The 24,139-nt window shown below is 50.8% G+C and overlaps 3 protein-coding genes across 3 annotated transcripts; 2 read left to right on the forward strand and 1 right to left on the reverse strand.

Moving 5' to 3' along the window:
• Window positions 1-8,100: 8,100 nt before the first annotated feature.
• Window positions 8,101-10,843, reverse strand: fzo1 (Transmembrane GTPase fzo1; the record flags this gene model as incomplete). Its single annotated transcript, XM_037317101.1, has 2 exons — window positions 8,101-8,462; window positions 8,518-10,843. The coding sequence occupies 2 exons, from the start codon at window positions 10,841-10,843 to the stop codon at window positions 8,101-8,103; spliced, it is 2,688 nt and encodes an 895-aa protein (XP_037185350.1).
• Window positions 10,844-15,560: 4,717 nt separating this feature from the next.
• Window positions 15,561-17,364, forward strand: CGCA056_v001843 (Protein phosphatase 2C-like protein 1; the record flags this gene model as incomplete). Its single annotated transcript, XM_037317102.1, has 2 exons — window positions 15,561-16,805; window positions 16,858-17,364. 2 exons carry the CDS (start codon window positions 15,561-15,563, stop codon window positions 17,362-17,364), a joined length of 1,752 nt encoding a protein of 583 aa, XP_037185351.1.
• A 2,636-nt stretch (window positions 17,365-20,000) lies between these two features.
• CGCA056_v001844 (Transcriptional activator ARO80) lies at window positions 20,001-23,281 on the forward strand (the record flags this gene model as incomplete). The annotated part of the gene is made up of 3 exons (XM_037317103.1): window positions 20,001-21,004; window positions 21,052-22,841; window positions 22,893-23,281. The coding sequence occupies 3 exons, from the start codon at window positions 20,001-20,003 to the stop codon at window positions 23,279-23,281; spliced, it is 3,183 nt and encodes a 1,060-aa protein (XP_037185344.1).
• Window positions 23,282-24,139: the final 858 nt, after the last annotated feature.

Consider the following 24,139-nt stretch of genomic DNA (forward strand, 5'->3'; position numbering starts at 1 on the left):
TGTGGGAGAGGCTGGTCGTGTTTGTCAATGCCGGACCTCGGGGGGTGTGGCAGGAAGAGTGAGTGCGGTTGACGCGCGGGATGGGGATGTGATGGACCTGCGTTGCGCAGATGGCACGCACGCAGGGTTGGAGCGCGTGCTGCGTGTGCTGTGCTGTGCTGGACAGAGAAGAGAACGGGAGGGATAGAACGAGATATCCTCCAGACGGCTAGTGTATGTATCTGTCTGTCTATCCGCGCAGCTATGAACAGTGCTGCTAGAGAGCGGATAACACAATTGGATGTACACAGCTAGGCCCAGGTAAGATGGGTAGGAAGAGAAGAGAGAAGTGAATGGTAAATTACGGCTCCAATGACAGACAGGGCTGCGACAGAGCACTAAGGAAGCAAAGAGTAAAGAGGAAATTGGATCCGTCAGCGACTAAACTAGGCAAAAGGTACTCTGAAGGGAAGAGAGCCATCAAGGGCCCAAAACGAAGGGGAGAAGAAGAAGAAAGAAGGACGGTATGGCGAGGTAAGGTACGTCAATGTAGTAATGTCAAGGGGGCGTTGTCCAACGCAGACAGGATGAGACGAGGGAATGAGGTGGCTGCTGCTGTACCTCGCGACGCAGAGTTGGGCAGTGGCAGGAGAGGAAAAAAAGAGAGAAAGAGCGACGGGGAAAAGAGCTGTCAACGGACACAGGTTGGGATAGCTCCAACACGGCAAGGTAGCAACGCGCACAGTTAGCGATTAAGGATTAGTGGTGAGTGACACTGAGGGAGACGAAAAGACGGCAAAATGTCACTCTCCAATTTCATGTCCGCCCATCGACGCCCACCTCGCCGTGTTGGTCTTCGGCGGGTGGTCCTCTTGCTGCCCGCTCCCCCCTGGGTCTTCTCCCTTTCGGGGGTTAGGGAGAGCAATCAAGGGTGGCGCCCCCGGAGGCGAGGCCAGTGGAGGGTCGCTATTGGCTTGTAATCATTCCTGAGCTCGTCAACCGTCCTCCGCCGGGGGCCGTAGTGGATGGTGGACGGTGCTTTCTACCTGCAAGTGCCTGCCTACCTACCTATTTGTACCTTACTGCGCTGCACCTCACCGGAGGACGGACCATCATCCCATAGGTACCTGCCCTGGCCTGTAAGGTAGCCCAGGGCAGGTAGACAAAGAGCACGGGGCACCTCGCCTTCCATGGGGCCAGACTCCGGTGCACTACTTCCAGTCTTCTTCTCCTACCCATGTAAGAAACATCCAATTCCATCCTGAACCGGCCATTCAGAGACGCAAGCTCGAAAAGACCACGACCGATGGACGAAGCCGTTTCTTCTTAGCTCCAGCAGCATTCTCCTCTCCTGCATGCCACCCGTCTGCTCCCTTTCCCGTTGGCAACGCCACCGTTCCCGCTAATGAAAAGGCTTGCGAGACGCTACCATGCCTATGCCTCAAAGGGCACGTTCGACGACGCCATTTGTCAGTGGAATCCCATCTTCGAGAGGCCACGAGAGTCAGGGAGCAAAACGCAGCACAACTCGGTGACAGGTTGACGGGCACAACCTGGCAAAACGATCCAGGGGGACGGGAAAGCTTGAAACGTCCCAATCCTGCACGCGCCGGAGTCCCGGCCTGCCTGCCTTTCAATGGGGGCAAAGACAATAATAACGTCGCCGTCTATATTTAAAGAAGTGCTTAATGAAACTGCTTTAGACGCATCCTCCCACCAACATGCGACGAATGGGTTTCTGCTGCCATCATCCAGCCCGGGTCTTGCTAGAACCAGGAGCCCAATCGACGATTCGACTTTCAATCGCATTAATGACAATTCATCGCCAGGTGCATGACTCTTTCTACCTCTCCTCCAATCCCCGTTGGGCGCGTGCGGGAGATTGTTCGTCGTTTACACGCATTACTTAAGATTGAACTTCCCCAAGGAAAATCGCAGTGCAAGACCAGAACTCATGTCAGAAATAGCACCCCGCAGGACATCACAAAAATAGGGGATTGGCAAAGTTCATCCCAGCGGGCTGATCTCCGTGTCGCTCCCGTTGCGTGGGAACCCGGGAACTATCGACCCTTGAACTTTTTTGGTCCTTTTTGCCAGAAACTCTGAGTTTGCTTGACACTGACAGGGTGGTGGTGGTGGTGGTCATCATCGTCATGAACGAATACCACCCTGCCGGTTCCGTCTGTGGAGGGGGACGGTTTTTGACAGGAAAGCCACCACCAACCAACCAACCGCCACCTAACTAAACTCTTGTCATCATCCTGATGCCTGAGAACCAACACAAGGCGTCACGTCAGTTCAGGAAGAAGCGTCGTTCTCCTCCATCATCGTAATGACCGCGCAGCGCCAAAAAAAATCTGAACCCTCTGCCCGCAATCATTGTTTCCCTCCCTCCCCTCACACCACCCATCCTCACCCTCCCCGACGCTTTGACCCCTCATCTGTCGGCCATCTCCTCTTTCATACCAACACGAATGATATCCAGGCAAGGCCGTTCTGAACTCCGCCAAACAAATCAAAAAGACAAGAATGCCACGCTTCGTAAAATACACTACCCAGGGGCGTTAGTCAGCCACATTAAGCGCAAAACTCCCCCTACTTATATAGGGGGCGAAAAAACGGGGTTTCCACGCAAAAAAGGGGGTTTCTAGCTAGTTATATAAAAGTTGTGTTTTTCTCGTTTTACTACTAAAAAACATCTTTTTTAAGACTACGCTATAACTTAAAACTACATTTTTTTTTAATTTTTTTTTAATTCTAGCTATTAGGATACCTCGTTAAAGTAATATCTATTTAACGCCTACTAAATAAGTTATATAAGTATTATATACTACGTAATATTAAGCTCTCTATTTTAGCTACTCTAGTAAGTCTCAATCTATAGTATTATTAATCTAAGCTATTACTAAGAACTATAAAATACTTTATATAGTAATAAAAAAGTATTTTATAAGGTTTTAAAAAGCTAATTACTTAGAATTCCAAAAAAAATTAAAGATTAAACTTATTAAGGTTTATTGGAAAAGTATTAAATTTAATTTAATATTAATCTAAGACTTTTTTAATTAATATAAAGCTATAGTTTAAAATTATAAATTTAAGCTTTTTAAAATTTAAAATATTAATAAGTTTAGTTATTATATTAGCTACCTTAATAGCTATATATATATTATTTTACGTTAAAGATAGTAAAAATAGAATAAACTATATAAAATTATTAATCTAACTAATAGAGAGTTGTATATTTTAGTTAGTAATAATAATACTATTAGAGATATTATTTTAGCTTATTTTAATTTTAAAATATAACTAATTACTATTTAAGCTAATTAAAATATTAATAAAGATATTTAATTTATGTAATTTCTAACTATTTTCTCTCATTAAAAGATTATAATAAATTATATTAAGTATTTTAATATCTATTTATTTAAGAAGTTAGTCAAATTCTAATAATTAAAATATATTATAAAATTATAGTTAAGTATTAATATATATAGAAACTACTTTAATTAGCTTAAGATATATAGCGTAATATTAAATATTTATATTAAGTTATATAGAGATACATTTTAAGAAAAAGCTATTATAAAGCTATATTATTTACTTTTTCTAGATAGCTTCTCTAAGTATATTAGCTTAAAGCTTATAAAATACTATGTTAATTTTAATATTATTATTAAGTTTTTTCCCCTCTATACTGTATATCGATTTTAGCTTATAGATATAAAGGTTTTTTTTAGCTATTTAAAAAGACTTATTAAATAATGTTATTAAAAGCTATATAAAATAACGCCTTTATATTTATATGTAGAAAGTTTATTAGTAACTTTTACTAAATAATAAATATTATGTTTATACACTTAAATATTATAATCAGATTTAAAAAGTTAAGTATTTAGCTAATTAGAGATAATATAATCCTCTTTTAATTAATTAAATATATATAGTTAGCTTAAGTTAATATATCTAACTACCTCCTCTATTATTTACTAAATAATAATAAGTTAAAAAAAAACTATACAATAAGCTAATACTATTAAGTAATATTATAATACTAAATAGAACTTCTTTATTTAGAAAGGTTATAAAGTAATAAAATTTATAGTTTTAGAAAATAATTTATATTATAAAAGAGGTTAAAAATATATTATTAACTAAAACACCTAAATAAAGTTATAATAATATAAATAGTAGACTTAATAAGGTATTAAACTATAGCACTTATTTATAATAAGTATAATATTTATAGAGATTATATAATAATAAGAGATATAAGCTACTAAGGCTACTAAAAAAGAAATTAAGTAGTAATATACTATATTAAAAAAGAGGTATAAATAGAGTATATAGCTATAAAATACTAACTAATTAATAAGTATATAAAATAACTAAATTTTAAATAATAGCTTATTTATACTAATAAGATTAATAATTATACATTATTTAGTATAAAAAACTTATAATAGTATAAGCTATTTAAACCTAAATAGCAGATTAATCTTAACTCCACACTACTACTCAAAAAGACATAAAATACTATTAAATACTATATAAGGCTTTTTAGCTACCTTAATATTCGAGAGAAATTAGCTAAGAGAGGATATTATATTAATAATAATAACCTAAATATTTATAATAATATTAATAACCTTACTAAGAAAGATAGTAATAATACTACTTTAAATATTAATTTAGTTAGTAACTTTAGAGTTAATAATAATATTATTAACACTAATAAGCCTAAATTACTGCTATTATTAGCGTTGGCTCTATTAGCTTTACTAATATTAGCGCTAAAGCGCTAAGCATATATATTCGCTTAAGCTGCTAGCCTTATATTGTGAGATTTAACTGGTATTAACTGCGAAAGCTAGACTGGTCCCCTCGCCCTCTGCTAACGACCTTCGGGTCACGTGACTGTAGTCCAGACTTAGACATCATCTTCGCCTCCACGCTCCTCCGACTTCGACCATTACAACGAGCCAAGTCAACCGTCTTCCTCCAGCCGCCTCCATCTCCGTCAGTCTCCTCCATCTCTCGTCAGTCTCTTCCATCTCTCGTCAGTCTCCTCCGTCTCTCAAGTCTCCTCCGCCGTTCGGACGTCTGCGCTGCCCCGCCAGGCGCGGGGGCCCCGAGGCCTCTGTGCCGTCGCGCCGTTCAGACAACGTCTTCCGCCCTGCCGCGCAGTCTTAACGTGGAGCCCTGCCGCCGTCAGCCATACTCTCGACATATTCGCCCTTCCCGACTTACCGACCGCTCAGGCCGCCTGAGCTATCTTAAGGAAGCTTGTGAGGTATTCACAGGCGTTAGGATTATTATCAGTAGCCTTAACTATCTCTATATTGATCTTAAGGCTATATAACTCCAGTATATTACGCTTATTAGCTATCTAAAGCAGGTATTTCTAAGTGAATTTAAGTAGAGTTTTCTTAGTAGTGTAGAGAAAGTTATTATATTTAAAGCCCTTAATTTTATTAGCTTTAGTTTTATAGATTAAGTCGTCTAAAGTAGCTTTATTTAGCCTATATATAGGTATAATACGGGGAAAAAATATTATATAGGGTTATATGTACATAGGAGGATATAAGGAATAAGCTTAAAGCTTTATTTAAAATAGCCGTTAAGTTCTTATATTATAGCTATAAGAACCTTTTTAGCTATAGTAGCGAAGAGTTTCACTGTTAAGTTTACGCCCTTAAGTGTAGATTTAAGCTATTACTAAGCTCTAGCTACGTTATAGATAACGCTTTCGCAATATTACGAACGATGCTCTCGCTAGTATGTTTTGCCGCTCTACTGCCTACTTGCCTGCCCTCTTCTACTAGGGATAAATTAAGCTAAGCGTTAATTACTAGGTATACTGAGATTTGTTTATTTACTTCATTAAGATTAGGTATAAGTTAAAGTGCTACTATTAGGTTTCAGTATTATGGAAAAAAAAGTATAGAGTGAACTATAATACCTACTTATATAGGTTAATCAGACTGCTAACATATATATTCGCTTTATAAGAAGGTTAAATATATTTTTGCATTAATAGTACTATAGAGAGTAACCTTCTAATAACACCTTTATTAATATAAATAGCAAAAGAATAGAAATATATTATTAATAATATAAAAAGTGATAATATAGTTACTTTCTATAGCTTATTAATATTTATATAAGATATACAGATGATATATATATAGCTAGATAGCTCTACTTAAGAGTAATATAATAATATTACTTTTATTACTATATAACATAGTTAAAACTGAAAATTATGTTATAAAAAGCTATTAATTTAGTAAGCTAATACTGAAAAATGCTACTTTTAGTGATGTAGGTGGAAACCCCTTTTTTTACGTGGAAACCCTGTTTTTTCGCCCCCTATGTGAGTAGGGGGTCTAGCGGTAGCCTGCCAGACGCTTTGACCCCCCGGTATCCATAGCCCGCACGTGCTCCGTGTCCACCGATCTCCCTAGCCCAGATTGCCCTTCCGAAATAATTCGTTCAATCCCAATACTAGCTAGCATCTTTCCCCACAGCCTAGAAACCGGTAGACGGACATCGCGTGTCTCGAACAATGTCTTGGGTTGGATCTGACGTTTGCTGCAGTGCAATCCCCCCCTAATCATATACGGATCGGCATCGCAGTATGCCTTGTACGGTCGGTCGCCCGTCAGGAACTGAAGCCTGTTTTTCGGCCGGAAAGCAAGCAATGCAGTGCTTGTATCAAACGGCCTGAGCAGGAAGGTCGTCCCAATCCCAACCGCATGTTTCCGCAAGTGAGAGCTCAGATAAAGTGTTCTGCAGCTTGCATGCATTGCATACAAAAACCCACTAAATCGGTCCTTCGCTTGTTCCCTTCGTGCAGCTTGCAGTAGCCGCATATCAGGAAGCTCAACCTCAAAAAAAAAAAAAAACAAAAAAAAAAAACGTTGGCTATTCGGATTCCTTCTGTTCACGCAAAGGACGAAGAGAGGAAAAAGGAGGTCCAAGCGGACCTCCATGTCCAAGAAGTCCAGGAAGCTTGCCGCCACCAACAACTCCAGACGGTAGAAACAAGCAACACACAGGAAACAAGGAACACAACATGTCACCAACCACACACCACCACAAGGTCCCATCATAAAACCTAGCGCGGCTTATCCGCAGCATATTACGTGCATAATCAGAAACTCCCCCGAAAAAACCCTACGAGCAGGCATGCGGCAAATAGATGGAAGACAAAAGAGAGAGAGGTTCATCTAAATTCTTCAACGGGCGGGGCGCCGGCGTGCCCCATCAAATCAATCAAAATCGACAGGAACCCACACCGGGAAAGCGGGATTATCTAGAACACTCTCAGTATCACCAGGTGTGACACCCACACCGACCGTGGAAACTGCCTCTAAATGTTTCGGAAGATTGGGCTGCGAATCTGAGGACGTCGTACGCCGAGCTAGGAAAGATTTGCAGAGACGTGAGTAGGACAACGAGAGAGAGAGAGAGAGAGACTGAAGCGAGAGGCAAGACAGATAGGGGGCGGGGAGGGGCCCGGACCCGCGCTAATGTGAGCTTCCCTCCTCCGGTCGATGGGGTCCGTCCAGTCCGGCTCTCGGTAGCTAACGGGATACGTAAGCCCTGGGCTCTCTCCGAGATTGCGTCCTTGAGCTCGGGCCTGGCTGGGCGCTGTTCGCAACCTCGCTCTCGGAACTGTCATCCTGTGCTTCGGACGTTTCCTGTGAACCACGTTCGGCTTCGTGGCCGAAAGGGAGGTGGGCCTGGACACGAATGTATGATGTCGGTGGTGAGGCTCAATACATGCGTCAAACGGGTGATATAAACTCAGGTTTTCAACATGATGATTGAGCGGATTAGGGTCGGATTTTTTTTTCTTTTCTCAGGCCTCTACGTATGTGATATATCTTTTGCCCATCTGCTCCATCCACTCTCCAACACACCGATTTCATCAAAGCACAAAAGGGGGAATAAGTCAGGTATAGGTGCGTACAAGAACCCCCCGGGTAGGGGGGGTTCGATCGAGGGGAGCCCCAGTTCATCAACCACTGAAAATATGAACGCCGTTCCATGCTGTCGTTAGGTATCGAGCCACAATCAAGGGATGAGTTGAGAGATTTCAACGAATCGTTTTCAGTGAAGGCCAGCCGCAGCAGCGCCCGGGGGAGGAGTGTCGAGGTCGACGCCCTGCACCACCGCTCTCTGCTGCCCGCTGTTGCGGTAGAGGTTGCCAAAGTACTTGAGCGCAACCTCGCTCTCCTGTCGCACCTTCAGAGTGTCCTCGCGGCGCTGGCCGAGATCCTTGACGGACTGCTCGAGACCGACGCGGAGGTTGTCGGCGGGGTAGCGCAAGACCTTGCGGACCGAGGACGAAATACGGTTGGAGTTGCTGTGGACGTAGTCCACGGCCTCCAGCTGAGCAGCGATCTTGGTCGCAAGACGATGGGGCAGGGAGTTGGGAATTTGGTTGAGGATGTAGTACGCGGCGGCGAAGGCTATTAGACTTGTTAGCTGTCCGTCTGTGGGTGTTCAAATATCGTGTCAACTTACCAGCTGCGATGATGCCCGGGATGATGAGCTTTCGCAAGTTGTCGTTGCCGAGGATCTTCGCCGCGCTCAAGGCGTGGTCCAACCATCCGTTGCCGCCAATCATGCGAGGAACCAACGCTCCTGCAATAGTAAGGGCCATGCCGGTACCTGCCACCTTCTCCTGCTTCTGAATGATGGTGTTCCAGTCGACAAAGTCCAATAGCTCCGTCGGTACATCGACCTGGCGCGCCATAGAGTCTCTCTTCCGCTTGAACATGACGTCGGGGCGGAAAACCAGGTTTTGGTAGTCATCGCCCAGGTGCATGATACCAAGCTGCTTGATGGCGTTGACGCCGCCGACAGTCTTGGCTTTGGCGTGCTCCTCGCAGTGGGCGACGGCCTCCTGGATGTAGGACATCATGGCATCCTTCAGTTCTTCGGCATAGTCGAAGGCGCTGAACAGGCCCCGGTACGGAACACCGTGGTTGTTGTCCCCAGAATGTTCAATAGCAGAGTTGAGCGTCAACCTCGTGTAGTCGTAGACGGCCTTGCATGTGTCCTCGGTGATTTTCTCAATCTGGTCGCCAACCTGGGCCTTTGCCTTCCTGCTGGACTCCAGCTGAGGCTCGAGCTCTCTGAGTTCGTTGGTAACACGGTCCAGCTCAGACTGGGCGACCTCCGTGTTGACGTTCGCCAAAACGTTGACATCGTTCAGAATGTTCAGCAAGTACGTCTTCGCAGGTGCCAGCTTCGACCTGGCACGCTTCTCCAGAACGAATCTGCGAAGCGACTGTTCCAAATTCTCAAAGTCGCGGATCTTGTCAAGATCCTTGCCCTTGCCCTTGGGGTCGTCGCCGGGGTCATCACCGCCTCCGCCCCCGCCTCCACTCCCGGAGGGACCAGCTGTAGGCACAGCGTTACTGGACACAAAGTGAACCAGTTCCGAAGACTCCTTGTGCGTCCTCGGGCTGAGTCCGTGGACCTGGTCCAGAATCATCTTCTGGCACCTATTCTTGTCTCTGATATTGTCGTAGCCATTCACCACAATGAAGAGGTACGCCTTCTCTGCGGCGGCGGCCCAGATGAACTCCTTGGCAGTCATCGTGAAGTGGTTTGCTGCAGAAACCACGAACACGACGACGTCAATCTCCTCCTGCCGGGCAAAAACAGCGGTTGTCTTGGTTGTGTCCGAGTTCAGTCCAGGAGCATCGATCAGCGCAATATCCACGACGCCGTTGTTGAGCAGCGACTCGTCAATAGTCCGCGCATCCTTGACGTAGACCTTGCACTGAGTGTACTTGTCGTTCTCGATGACAATGTCCTCCAACTGTGACAATTTGTAGACGTCGTATGAGCTCTCGTCGTGTCGATCGTACGTCGCATCCTTATGGACAGCATGAACCTCCTCGAGACCGCCGTTCTCCCTAGCGTCCAATACCTCGCAAAAGATGGCTGTGCACGGCTGCTGGTCCTCGGGCAAAATCTTCCTCCGCAGAAGTGCGTTGCAAAATGTTGACTTTCCAGCGTTGAGATCTCCCGTGACCAGGACCTTACTTGACGTATCTTCGATTCGTTCGCGTAAGTTGAGGAGGTGTCGAATGCTCGAGCTGATCTTGCCGTCCAAGAGCGAGGCAATGGAGCCCTTCTCCAGAGAATGCACGAGCTCCGCTTGGTGAAGAGACCCCAACTTCAGATCCAGCTTCAAAACCGAGAAATCTTGGGCGATCTGCGGTGTAACGAGGCGGGGTTCCTCCGCGGGCCGCCTGTCCTGTGCCCGGCTCGATTCAGCGCTTTCGACCGAGGTCAGAGATCGTCGGATTGAGGGAGGCGACCTCGGAGAGGTGGGAACCGAGGAAGCAGATCCATGGACGTCGCCGGCAGTCGAGAATGCGTGGCCCATGGCCGGCCGAGAAGACTTCTCCGCCCGGGTGACGGAGGGGTAATGTGCGGGCCATGAGACGTTCATCTCCTGCAGCTCCTTCAACAGCTCGATAACCTTATTGATCGAGCGGCCGAGTGTCACCCGGTGGGCGTTATACCACAGCTGGTGAATGGCACCGGCCTGAGAACGGCGGTCAGCTTCAGAAAGGTGACCATTGGCGGCAGTTGGGATATGACGGTCCGCGGCGGACAGAGCCTCGCCATTAGCGATGCTGCCTCCATAGCCGGAATCGTTGTCGAGGAGGTTTTGGAGTTGGGCGGCGTGGACAGAAGTGGAGCCAGAGCCTACAGTCATGTAGTGATGTCTGCCGGATGACGGATGCTGCGGCGTGCTGTCGGAATCGTCTCTGTCGACCTCTTGGTCCATCGGGGCCTTGCCCTTCTTCGAGAAATAATCTTGGCTCATTTTCGGTCGGTTGAGGGTGGTAAGAGCATGGTCGAGGGCGTGGTATATGTGAGGGGTGGAAAGGATCGAGTATGTGTGGAAAGTGGCGGTGGAAGTTTTACCACCCGCGAATTGTTTTTAGGGAAGCTCGTCACTAACGAAGAATTCCCAGCGCATGATTTTGGGCGGAGCGGCAAATTTCCTCCACCCTGTTGGTCGCGGCGCACCACCCATTGGCTCGAGTTCTTGTTCCGTCCCGTCACGTCCAGTCCAGTCGAGCCACCCGGGAAAATACCGCGGCCGACAAAAAAAGCCTTATCTAATCAACGGCCTCTCCAGAACGCGGGCACCTGTGTGGCGCCCTTGGACTGGCTGGGCGCCTGTCACAGCGTAATCGCCCATGTTTCTTGGAATCCCTGGAAGGCTGGCACGTGGGCTCGCCTACGTTACGCCGTGCCAAGCTCTTGTACGTACCTGCCTTACCTGCCTCTGACTTGACCTCGTTCCGTTGCCCGTTACGTGAGTGCCTGCCAGGCAACCTGAATCTCTATCGACTTTCCCGACGACAACCTCCAAACGAAACAAGCGACCGATCCATCGTCTATCGGACGGCTGCGTAGGTGCACCTTCGACACAATTACTCTTCGTTTGGCTGAAACGATCCCCAACCTCCACCATGAACGTACGTCGTGTGCCTCTTCCCCGCCACGGCAGGTGCTAATCTTGCGACAACAGATTCTGGAGTACATGTTCGGCAAGCGCATGACGCCCGCGGAGCGTCTGCGCAAGAATCAACGCATGCTGGACAAGGCTATCCGCGAGCTGGACCAGATCCGAGTCAAGCTTGAGAAGCAAGAAAAGCAGTTGATCACCCAGATCAAGCAAAGCGCTCAGAAGGGACAGATGGGTGCTTGCAAGATCCAGGCGAAGGATCTTGTCCGCACAAGGAGGTCGGTTACGCATCAACTTAACAATTGACAAGAGTGCTGATGGATGCTATCAACAGGTACATCGAGAAGTTCTATGGAATGCGCAGCCAGCTGCAAAAGATCTCGCTTAGGCTGCAGGTACGATACCCAGATGGGCTTCCCAGGACGATTGACTGACTGTAAACTCGCGACAGACCTATCGCACCAACGAGCAGATGATGCAAGCCATGAAGGGCGCAACCGTGGCCCTGGGTAGCATGAACCGATCGATGAACCTCCCCGCCCTCCAGCGCATCGCCATGGAATTCGAGCGCGAGAACGACATTATGGACCAAAGACAGGAGATGATGGACGACGCCATTGATGATGCCATGGACGTCGGCGCCGAGGAGGAGGGCGAGGAGGTTGTGGAGCAAGTTCTGGAAGAGATCGGGGTTGACTTGACATCAGCGGTAAGCATGGATGCCGACTTCGGGACGGACTATAGTAGGCTAACAACGGCCCTTGCAGCTCGGCGAAACACCGTCCGGGATGCAAACCGCGGCGGTGCCGGAGAGCAGGATTGCTCAAGCAGTCGGCGGAGGAGGTGGAGGTGCGGATCCCGGCGACGACGACCTCCAGGCCCGTCTCGACAGCCTCAGGCGGTAGCCATAGTAACAATCAATGAAGCGGTCACGATATTTTGCGGACAGCAACGACGGATGATGAGGGATCCTGGGCAGCTAGTTTGTTTTGTCACATACGGTACGGAGTCCCTAGGATAAGGGGAGGCGCACTTATTTTCTTTTCCATTAAGCGGCGTCTCTTTTTTTCATGCAGCAACCATTAAATTGTGTCGGTGGGCATGCTCTGCGCTGGCATTCGGCAGGTTGCATCGGAACATTGCGTCATTTGTCCACAGCAATTCAGGTGCCCCGCCAAGATGACTGCGTTTCCCACGAATACCTGCCATCGGGGCGAGTAAACCGAGCTGCTACTTTGGGGATTAGACCACAGCATGCAGTTCTGCCCGGGGTGGACATGCGTTGCCACCGCACTCACTACCTGCTATTTTGAAGTAAATCTGCCATAATCGAAGATACTCTGTCATCGTGCCTCCTCTCCGTGATGTGTGACACTTGAGCCATCCACGCTCAAAGTTTATGCCGGGGACCTCAAGGGCACCCGGTGGCAGCTGGATGCCACGACAATAAACAAATCCCAAGTGGACACCAAGCCAGATGGTCCAGGCACACATGATGAACAGACAACAGACACGATTTGCAGAATGCCATGTCGGCAGGATTCCCCCGAGTCAGCATGACGCTGTCGCTTTCGCAAATGTGGGCCTGGCTTCTTTTGTCGGATCTCTCAGCCCAGCCCAACCCAGCGAACCGGACCCCAACTTGGACCCCGAATTCTCGGGCAGGTTGTTTGCTGGCGTCCGTGAGGGTGAAAATGGCAAGAATATCAACAACAGGGCAAGGTAGGGTAGGGTACCTGCCTAACGTACCTGAACCTTCCCCGCTCCTGTCCAGGGTTCCGAAGCTGAGCTGTCATGCCAACAGTGCCGTGGGAGCTGAGTGAAGACGTCCAGCAGACGACGCGGGAAGCGATGTGCTGAAGAGGATATGCGGTGTCATGGGAATAGCCTCCACTGCAGCTGTCCCTTGCCTTAGTGACCGACGCTGTGGGCGGCTGTTGGGTAAACGTGCTAATTTAGTTTTCCTTTGACCAAAAACTCAACACCACTCTGTCAGCCTAGAGGCAGAGAAGGCCCAAGCTGCTTGGCAACCCAATCTAAGCTTCACAAGAGGGGCCTCATCGTGGCCTTAGCAGCAATGGATGAAAGCGACGGGTTCGTGGGAGCAGGCAAGGAAATCCGTTTCGGCGTAGGAAGGTGCTTTGAGTCTCTTACACGGCAGGATCCCGACTGACGGGCGGTGCCAGAAGGGGAAATCGAGTTGGAGGTGTTCTTGAACGGTTCATGCAATGTGAGAAACCCATCCATGCGTTCGTCGTGGAATACCTAGGTTCGCCGACTTTTCATCCTCAAGCTCTTTGGCGGGTCCATGATGGGCAACAACAAAAAGACGCGTTGAGTAGCGGCCGGTAGCCTCCATCGTGAGAAAGAAAGAGATCGGGCCCGGGACTCTGGGGCTGGTGATCGGCATAGGAAAGGCCCAGCTCGACTAGCAGGTTTGCAGCATTGGGTCTCAGAGTGAGGTCACTCGGCCATCTCGCGCTTCCCTTCCAGACCCGTCAGGGCAGGTCCAGTCCACGGGTGGTCTTCCACTGGTTTTACCTCAGCAAAAAGAAGGAAAGACGCGAGGGCAGAAGAAAGGGCGGACGGGCTAGTGTGGTTTCTCTTAATCCATCTCATCCCATCCATCCCCCCTCCAAGGTTCCCTTCCTCGTCCCGGGAGTCCCAAACCGCGTACCGGACATCAGACACTCCACGACAGTTTAAACGCCCCCGTGTGCCCGTACGTTTCTTGGCCGAGATTCAGATCCCGCCCGCCTAAGCCCCTTCGTTTGGGTAGAATCCACGACAGAGCGTAAAGGTATCTCAGCAGCGCATTGCAGAAACACCTTTGACCCCGACAACGACCCAGCAGGCGGTCCAGCAACCCAGGTGTTAAGTCGCAGGGATTGGAAGGGCCCCTCCCCGTAACGGAGTCAAGGTAAGCGCCGCTAATAAAGCGACCCTGCGAATCGTGGTTCCCGCCTTTCTCTTTCTCAGGTGGACGTCCACTACCACACCTGCGTAAGGTGGTAAGGTACCTAGGTAGGTACGGATATTCGTACCTTTCTCGGTCCACGTCGCTCTTCCTGGCCCTTTCCCTCCAACCAAACATTCCCCTCCCCCTCCTCTGCCACTGCTGCCCACTGCGGAGAGCCACAGCGTAACGCAGCGCCCGCCTAAGTCCAGCCCAGCCCAGCGCCGCAACATTCGCATCCGCATCTGCTGCCTCACCACAACCTTGTCTCCGAACTTCCCTTCACCTCATCTCACTTCAAACCCGACCAACCCGCTCTTCTCCCAGACGACATCGCAGCCTTTGCCATCCCGCTGGCAAACTGCGCCTCCAGATCTCCCCCGAGCCGTCTCTTTCTCGCTCTTCTACCACCTATCAACGACGTCCTCCCGCTCTTCCGTCTCGGTGGGTACGTCACTTTTGTGAGTACTGGTGCTTCCCATCTTGATCCCCCCCCTTCCGAATATCAATGAGCCTACGTCACCTATCAACCCTGGAGCACCATCTATACACAGAGACATCACGCTCCTGACATTGGCATTCTGCATGTTCCCGCCTCTCTATCCCGCATCGTCCTTTTGCGCCCACTCTCCAAGAAGCATTTCGCAGCCCTACCCCGTCCCATCTTCTGTCTTGATATCCCACTCCATTGCGGCCAGCCGGCGCTTGTGTGGCGATATCGCTTTGCTGCTTAAAGATCTAGCTTCTCTACATTGCTCTTCCCTTGCTTCTCCTCCCCGACGCTTCATCTGCATCTAGCTCGGACCCGACTTACTTCCTAGCTCCCGGTCGGCCTCGGACCACTTTGCCCCTCCATGAATCCGACGAACAATGCTTGCTCACAACTCTAAAGCTAACACCGCCTGTCCCTCTCGCAGATATCCTGGCCTCACGACGCTTTTCCCGGCGACAATATACACCGACGACGAACGTACAAACTCCCTGCCATCCTATTGTACTCAACTGATCGCGCGCCCGGGACGGTACCCTTGAATCCTTTTAAGGCTTTTTAAACTGGCAGGAAGCAAGCGTCGCAGCCTCTCCAACCAGGGGAGTGGTCTGCTGACTAGAATGTTCGGCGGCGGCTCAAGTTCAGCGCCCAAGGCGGAGAGCGACTCCAAGGAAGATCGCAAGTCGCCCTCGCCCGACTCCGAGAAGGCTCAGCCCAAGGCTACCGATCAGGTTGTTAGCGGAGACAAGAGGAGTGGTAACAGCAGTCCCCCGGGACGTCAGACCGATGGAGCCGCCGATAAGAAACGCCGGGCTAGCGGCGTCTCGAGCAAGGCTGCCGGTCTGCTGGCTCACGCCAAGAACACATTGAATTTCTCTCAGGTTGGCCGATCCAACTCGGATGTGAGCGCGCAGACTCCTTTGCAGAAGCTGGGCAAGCAGGACCCCGCACTCGTCGTCCCCCAGGGTCAGCACAACAACTCGGCCGGAGAGTCTATTCCCGGACCGCGCTCCACCTTCCGTGTCGGCGTCTGGGAAGATAGGAACAAGAAGTGCCGCCGGACGATGGAGGATACCCATGCTTTCCTGTACAACTTCCTCTACACCCCAGCTCCTGTTCTCGAAAGTAAAAAGAGTGATGCTGCCGATGACAAGGATGCTTCTCAGGACATGGTCGAGACGGATAACGGATACTTTGCCATCTTCGATGGTCACGCAGGAACTTTTGCGGCAGACTGGTGTGGAAAGAAGTTGCACATCATCTTGGAAGACACCATCCGGAAGAACCCCAACGGCCCCATCCCAGAGCTACTCGACCAAACCTTCACTTCAGTCGATGCGCAGTTGGAAAAGCTCCCTCTTAAGAACAGTGGATGCACCGCTGCTGTCGCTGTGTTGCGTTGGGAGGACAGAGTACCAAGTGACCGATCTGCGACTGGTTCTCAGGCCATTGCGCCGGCCACCGCAGCGGCCACCAAGGCTGTCAAGTCAAACTCAGAGGAGCCCACTGGCGATAAGGCCGCCTCTGCAAACAGCCCGGAGGCTGCACACGCCAAGTTGAAGAGCTCGGCTAGCCGCCAGCGCGTTCTTTACACGGCCAACGTCGGAGACGCGCGCATCATCCTCTGCCGCTCTGGCAAAGCCTTGCGTTTGTCATACGATCACAAGGGTAGTGATGAGAATGAGGGTAAACGCATAGCTAACGCTGGCGGTCTGATACTCAACAACCGCGTCAATGGCGTGCTGGCTGTCACGAGAGCCCTTGGCGATACGTATATGAAGGATCTTGTCACCGGGCACCCGTACACAACCGAGACCGTTATTCAGCCTGAGAGTGACGAGTTTATCATAATAGCATGTGATGGAGTAAGTTCCTCCTTGACGCCATGCTTTCTGGACATTACTGACGCATCAATAGCTTTGGGATGTTTGCTCTGACCAAGAAGCGGTTGATCTCGTTCGCAATATAGAGGACCCGGTTGAGGCTTCGAAGCTTCTGGTCGACCATGCGTTGAATCGTTTTAGTACCGATAATTTGTCTTGTATGATTGTACGTTTGGACAAGGCTGCGCTGTTAGAGAGCCAAAACGACAAGGAAAGCTCCATTGGCGTGGAGCGACCTCCGACGACTGCGGCCAAGGTCAGCGAGGCCGAGAAGATCGTTTCAGAGACGAAGAAAAAGATTGCGGACGGTGGAACGCCTGCTATTGGCGTGTCGGCGAGCAACAGTGGACGCGGACATGACCCGGCGTCCATTGACAATGGGGACTTCAAGCCCACGACGTTAGATGGGACGCTCGAGGAAGAGCCCGGACTCATTGAAGAAAAAACTGAGTCTCCGGAGATCGCCCGCGATGCTCCTCCTGCACCTTTACCTACGGAGGTGGAGCAGACTGACACGGCCGCCAAGGCAAAGAAGGCCTAGGTACGGTGACGCAGTTGATAATAGGCTTGGCTACTTCAACTGTCTCAAAGTGAGCGACTTGCGATTGTGTCGATGGCTCATACACGGGGCGGCATTGCAAGATGTCTCTAGGCAGAGGCTATCAGGAGTTCAGAAACAGGGGTTAGCAAGCATAAGGCAATGAGCCGGCCCAATGGGGAAGGGTGCTTATTGTAGGTTATCTGTACATCTAGCTATCAAATGGCTTTACCTGCGACCTTGGTGCTTGTTGTGAGCCCTCCCCGTGTTAGTTGCACTGACGTCTCATTGTCAGCTAAGGACTACAACCATCTTACTCTGACTCGTCGTTAAATATTGACATGGCCTGTCGGAGGCTGACATGTCTTGTCCAGCAGAGCTGAGCTGTCCCTATAATGACATGATGCAATTGCATATTCAAGAAGTAAATCAGCAAGGCCATTCGAGAAGTTAGTGGTCAGCCACGATCTATTATATACATCCTAGAGTGAGGACGTCAATGTGTCGTCACCAGAGTCTCCTTTGGCGCCGAGAGACAAGCTGGCGTTCCGAAAGCAAACCACGGGGCAGATAAAACGGCTTGCCGGTACCTGCATAGAGTTTCATTCGCCCCGTAATCAGCTCGAGTGTAGAGATGAAGGGCAGAGTATTCATCTTTCTTTGGGGCCACGTCGGTCACTATCTTGGCAATATCCCAAGTCCCATGTGTCATTGCCCAGATCTCCGAGACGGGGGTTCGATTTGGGACGAGCTAGGCATGTTCAGATCTGTAACGACTTGTCGGCACTAAGAGGACTGGCAGGTAAAGGAAAAGGCAGCATCCAAAGCTCGGATCTCTTTTGGACGGTGAACGTGACCAGCTGCGCCCAGTGGTCAACGTGACCTCGAGCTGCCGCAGGTGGCGGCGCGGGGTGAAGCTTGGGCGGGTTGACAACACAGCAGAAGCTCGCACTGGTGCGATGCAGGGATGGCGGCCAGAGCACCCGGAGCATCCAGAGCGAACAGGAGGATGGGCGCAACTTGAAGGGATTGGGGGCTTTGAGTTTCTCAGGTGCCTCAAGAGGACGGAATTTATGTTGGGAGTGCAGGTGATTCGTAATTGTATATACAGCAATAGGGTAGAAGGAGGTATGCCATCTGTACGCTGTGCGTACTGATTGCCGGTTGGCCCGGGCTCCCCTGGGCTTCTCCAAATCCCCAGGATTTCTCTCCAGGTTTGTTACTCCAGGTTCTCCGATCTGGGGCGGGGCGGGCGGCATTGCTGGGCAAGTTTGCTTTGTTACTTGACCTTGCCTTTGCTCTGCGCATGGCAAGTGATTCAGGTGACCTCACCTTTGCCTTACCTTACACCGAGGGGGCCGAGACGAGAAGGACTAGAGTCTGGAACCCGGCCTACCTCTTTGGCGCGGCGCCGGGCGGCGTGTTACGGTGCTGCTGGGGTTGGTCCTTGAGGCGGGGGACATGGGCGCCAGCCAGGCAAGATCGGGAAGGCAGGAATACGATGCCGCACATAAGGGCCCGGGTACTTTGGGGAACCTTTTACATAACGCGTCGTCTAGACGGTAAGCCATTATGTATTGAATTGAACGTTAGAGGCTGTTGCGTGTCTCGTGTGTTCCCCAGCTGCTGTGGCCGATGCATCAACTACCCCCGGAGCTATCAGCGAAGCCGTTTGTATCTGGTGATGTGAATGTCTCTTCCTACATCTCAATTGCGTCGCAAACTGGTCGATTGCGCCTTGTATTCCTCCCGTGGTCTTCTGCCCGTTTGTTGTTACACCATTTCTGCCATTTATTGCCAATCTTTGAATTGGATATCCTCGGCGTCCACCAATCAGAGCACGGCAAGCGTTACTTATTCCGCCTTCGTTGACGACGACCGTTATCTTTGCGATACCGCGTTGTCTTACCCTGAATCAACCCCCAAGCAATAAGTCGCCCACGGAGTCAGCAGCCAGCCGGGCAAACATCCCTGGGGGTTCTTGGGGGGCCTCTGAAGTCCAACAAACCTCAATCATCACCCTCGCTCTCGTTGCGGGATCTTGTCCCAGCAGTGCGTGAGGTGCAGCGCACGAGTACCCATACGCCCCGTGTTTGGGAAATCGTCTCCGCGAATACCAGACGAGGGATCGCAGCTTACCACCTCTCGGTGTCGAGAGTCTGTGGTGTCCCCGTCTCCCGTCGGTGTCGGTGTTTAAGGCAAGGCAGAGGATCTGACGGTACGTACCGGCTGCCTTATCAGGTAGGTTAGCAATCAACGCCGAGAATTCCACCTGCCCAGCTTATTTTAGCTGGGAGGAGAGCTTCAAGGTACCTTCTTTTCCAGTACGAAGACCGGGCCTGCAAAGTACCCTACATCTGTACGTACTTTCCACCTTGCCAACCCCGCACCCACTTTCTGAGAGCTAAGGCAAAGCACCAGTCACAGGCCGACGTTGAGGTCGCAGAGGTCCCACCTCCCAGCCAAAGGTTGCCGACAAAACCCAGGGCCCGCCGTTTTTTTGCGGCTTCCCACCCCAAGCCGCTTCAGTGTTTATTCCCCCCTCCATAATCCCGTTGCAAACCGACCGAGTCAATCCTCAAGCAGACAATCCAGTCGTGCCATCGACCCACGAGTGCAGCACCGCTGTTCGGCCCATCATGGCCCAATACCCAGCCCAGACAGCATCCAGCCTGGGCCCGACTGTATCTTCTGCTCCTTCAACAAACGCCGCCGCTGCTGCCCCATCCGCGCCGACAGCAACCGCTGCCTCCCAGCCTGCCGCACCTCAACACAAACGCGTTTACCAGGCCTGTATCCCGTGTCGCCGTAGAAAGGTTCGTTGCGACTTGGGAAGCGTCGACAACCCCCACGATCCGCCTTGCGTGCGATGCCGACGCGAGAGCAAAGAATGCTACTTCAGCGCGACCCGACGAAAGCGCAAGACGGAAGATGGTGCCGACGAACCTGAAGACATTGACGAATACACCATCCGCAATGGCCGTAAGCGTCTCCACGTCGAAGACAGTCCCCCTGTCGCCATCGACCGCCGACTCTATAGCGAAGTTCCCTTGACCCCCGGCGGTTCCATCGGCCGAAACCAACCCCTCCGTCGACCGACCGACCCCGGTATCCCCTCCGGTTCGCGCGGCGCTGTAACCCCGAGCACTGTCAGCCAGGCCGATAGCACGCGCCGCGCAGAGTTTGGCACCTTCGAGGACGAGCCCAACGCCCATCTCGAGAACGCGGAGGCCCAGGACCTCATGCGCCCCGGTGTATACGGACCCCACGATGCTTTGGACCTGCTGTATAAGGCGGCCACGGATAGGTCAGTCCAGCTCCGCCAGTCCCAAGACGCGGCTGCTTACCCTCTCCCGGCTCACAGCCCTGCGACGAACCACAAGCGCCACGAGAGCGTCGCATCTATACCGGCCTTGCCCCCGCAGCCCATGATTGTGACCCCGGGCGCGACCATGAAGCCTGCGAGCGCCGGCCGTCCCTCTGTGTCGAACAAGCCGGAGCCACCAATCATCGATCCCGAGCTGACGAAGCGGGATCTCTCTGGGGAACCTGGATACCAAGATGCAATCAAGGCTTGGGGAAGGTTCAGATTCGTCAGGGCTGGCTGGTTCTCTGCGCAGGAGGCCATTGACTACATCGACTAGTAAGTCCCCCGTGTGGCCTGAAATATGACACAACTGACCAAAGTAGCTATTACGAATATCTTTCCCCGCTGACACCTATCTCGCCACCAACATTCCGAAACCCTGCGTCGCATCTTACTCTTCTCACGGAGGAGCCGATTCTCACAATCACCCTGCTTACCATTTCGTCGAGATATCGAAAGATCCCGGGAACCGGTGGGCATTGCCGGTCTCATGCAATCCATGAACAACTCTGGACCTATTTGCGAGGGATGATTGAGAGGTGTCTTTGGGGCCAGGAGGCTTTCGGCGGTGGATTTACGGCGGCAATGGCTGGAGCTTCATCCGTCATAGAGGATCAAACCAGCAGCACGGCACCGTGGCGTGGAATGAGGAAGGGAAGTCTACGGACGCTGGGAACTGTCGAGTCTCTTATGATCTTGACGGAGTGGCACCCCCGCGCGCTCCACTTTCCTCCTGCCGAGGCCATCGACGAGCTCATGCTCCCATCATATGAGGGTAGTGATTTGATCAGCACCGATGAGAACGGAAACCAGCGGCCCTCGGCCAACATTGGCGGTCGGAGGCTTGACAGCTGGCTCGAACCTGCGTGGAGGAGTGACAGAATGTGCTGGATGCTTCTCAGCACAGCGATGGGTCTTGCATATGAGCTCGGAGTGTTTGACGACATTAATGAGCTGCTTCGTGACGGCGCAATCACCCGCCCTGAATATGAGGAGGAAACCTACAGGCAGCGCGCAAACCGCATTAAGCGGCTGCTGTTAATCTACTTGACTCAATTGGCCGGCCGTCTCGGCTGGACGAGCATGGTTCCAGAGGTCCTCCGCAAGAGCGATCCCGCCGTGACCCGTCGACGGCCGACATCGACTGAAGGCACAACACCCGGTACCAACCCGTCCTCCCTGTCCAATGCCTTCAACTACATTCCGGACCTGGAGCTTGACGATCAGATCATCCACTGTTGGGCCGGTATCAGCAATGCCATGCACATCGGCAATGAAAAGTTCTTCAGGTCAAGGAAGCACACGACCGACATCATCCAGAGCGGCAAGTATACCGAGCTTCTGAAGGATTTCCAGCCTCTCCTGCAGGATTGGTGGAAGGAGTTTGAGCGGTACAGGCTGCCGCCGTACATAAGACACATCCTGACTATCGAGTACGAGTATGTACGCATCTATGTCAACTCGCTGTCTTTGCAGGCAGTCGTTGAGCGGTGCACCAACAATGCTGGAAATACTGCGCACGCTGGACACGGCGCGCACGGCAATCACAACGCAGGGAGCGCTGCACAACTCTCGCCTCAGACTCAGAACTACTTTGGAAAGCTGCCTCTGGGCCAGTTGGGTGGCTTTGGTGCGACTGATCAGGAGTACATCAAAGAAGTCATCAGTGGTAGCCGCAACCTTCTCAGAACGGTGGTGGAGGGGCTTCTCCCAGGAGAGTACCTCAAGCACGCTCCCGTGCGGACGTACTTCCGCATCATCAGCGGTGCCATGTTCTTGCTCAAGACCTTTGCCCTCGGTGCGCCGCGGTCGGATGTCAAGATGAGCATTGACTTGATGGACCAGACTGTCGAGGCTCTCCGCAACTGCGTCGTTGACGATGTTCATTTGGGCATTCGCTTTGCCGACTTGCTCGAGTCTTTGACCCGTCGTCTTCGCAACCGATTCATCCAGGCGCCTACTCTGGGTCATGCATCCGCGGATGGAAGAAGCCCGGATCCCCATGGCATCACTGATGGTACCGTTGCTGCGGATGGGCAGGTGGCTAACGGCGTCAACGGCCAGACTTGGTCCAACCACGCAACCAAACTACGGAATGGACTCAACCCGCACGGTAAGACTTGGTACACTTCCCAGTTGACTTCATTGACTAATAGACAAGCAGAAGACCCGAACGCCATATCCGCAACGCCCTTCGACCTCACCACAGGCAACTTTCCCTATCCGTCGGGTGCCGCCTCTGTTCTGGGTCCCTCCACACCGGCGCCTCACCCCGAAAACACCAGCAACAACACGAACACGAACAACACCAACAACACAGCAGGCTCCACGACCGGCATGGACAACCTCTTCGACTCGACAGACTGGAGCAACCCCAGCAACGAGATGTGGTACCTGCCCACGGGCCCTGCCTTTTTCCAGAACATGGACAACACCGCTGTGGCCATGACAGCCGAGGGCGTTAACGTCGGAGGCCTCGACCTCCTTGAGTACATGGCCATGGATAACTTCAACGTCATGGACGGCACGAACGGCGCGCCGTCATACCCCTGAACCCAGACAGGGCTACAAAAGTATTGATGACCCCCCAGGAGGGATGACGATATACACTACACAAAATTGGGCAACGGAAGACAAAAAAGCAAAAGCGGGGTTCAAAAATTGCACTTTGGCAAAAGAACACGACGCGACGTCGTCGGAAAATGAGCAAGACCTGCGAAAAACGGCAACTTCTTGTTTGGAAAACTTGGGGTGATAATTAAGTATGGGGTACGGACATCAGCATTGGCTTTCTAATTATTTTCATTGCTTAGCTCGAAGTACTTTGCCGTCTCGGACGCAAGTCTTCGTCACGAAGGTTTTTTTTTGGGTTTTTTGGTTTTTTTTTTGGTACGAGTTTTCGTTCCTTACCTCATGAGATTGGCGGCAAGATGTATGGATTTAGATACCCTTTTCAGCACTCGATTGTCAAACGAAGCACGCGGAGTTTTCCGGGGTGCTTGCTCGAGTTGGACGGTTTATTAGGTTATAAACAGATTTCTTTCTCTTTTTGGAAAGTACAAGTCCCCCCTTTTACTGTTCTTGGCTCCTGCCGATAATGTAATGTGCGGAGACAAAAGTTTGGGCATCTCGACGAAGCAGGTGAGTTTCCTGGGGAAAGCAAATTTTTTCGCGTGACATGGTACTGCTTGATTCCTGCAGCTTTTTGCGTGGCAATCCCAGATCCGTGGTCTTCGTATCCATCTCTCGTCTTGTCCCAAGAACAAAATGCGTCGTCTCCTTCCTCTGGATGTGGGGTTTACTCTATTCCTACACGCGATGTTGGTTCCATATCCCCGCCACCCGAAACTAGAGTCTCCATCCAATTCTTTCCATCCCCGATTTTCATCCTGTGCTTTCCTGCCGTGGGCA

Source organism: Colletotrichum aenigma (genome assembly GCF_013390185.1).
Source record: "Colletotrichum aenigma strain Cg56 chromosome Unknown KSG_Cg56_contig01, whole genome shotgun sequence".
NCBI classification, from domain to species: Eukaryota; Fungi; Ascomycota; class Sordariomycetes; order Glomerellales; family Glomerellaceae; genus Colletotrichum; species Colletotrichum aenigma.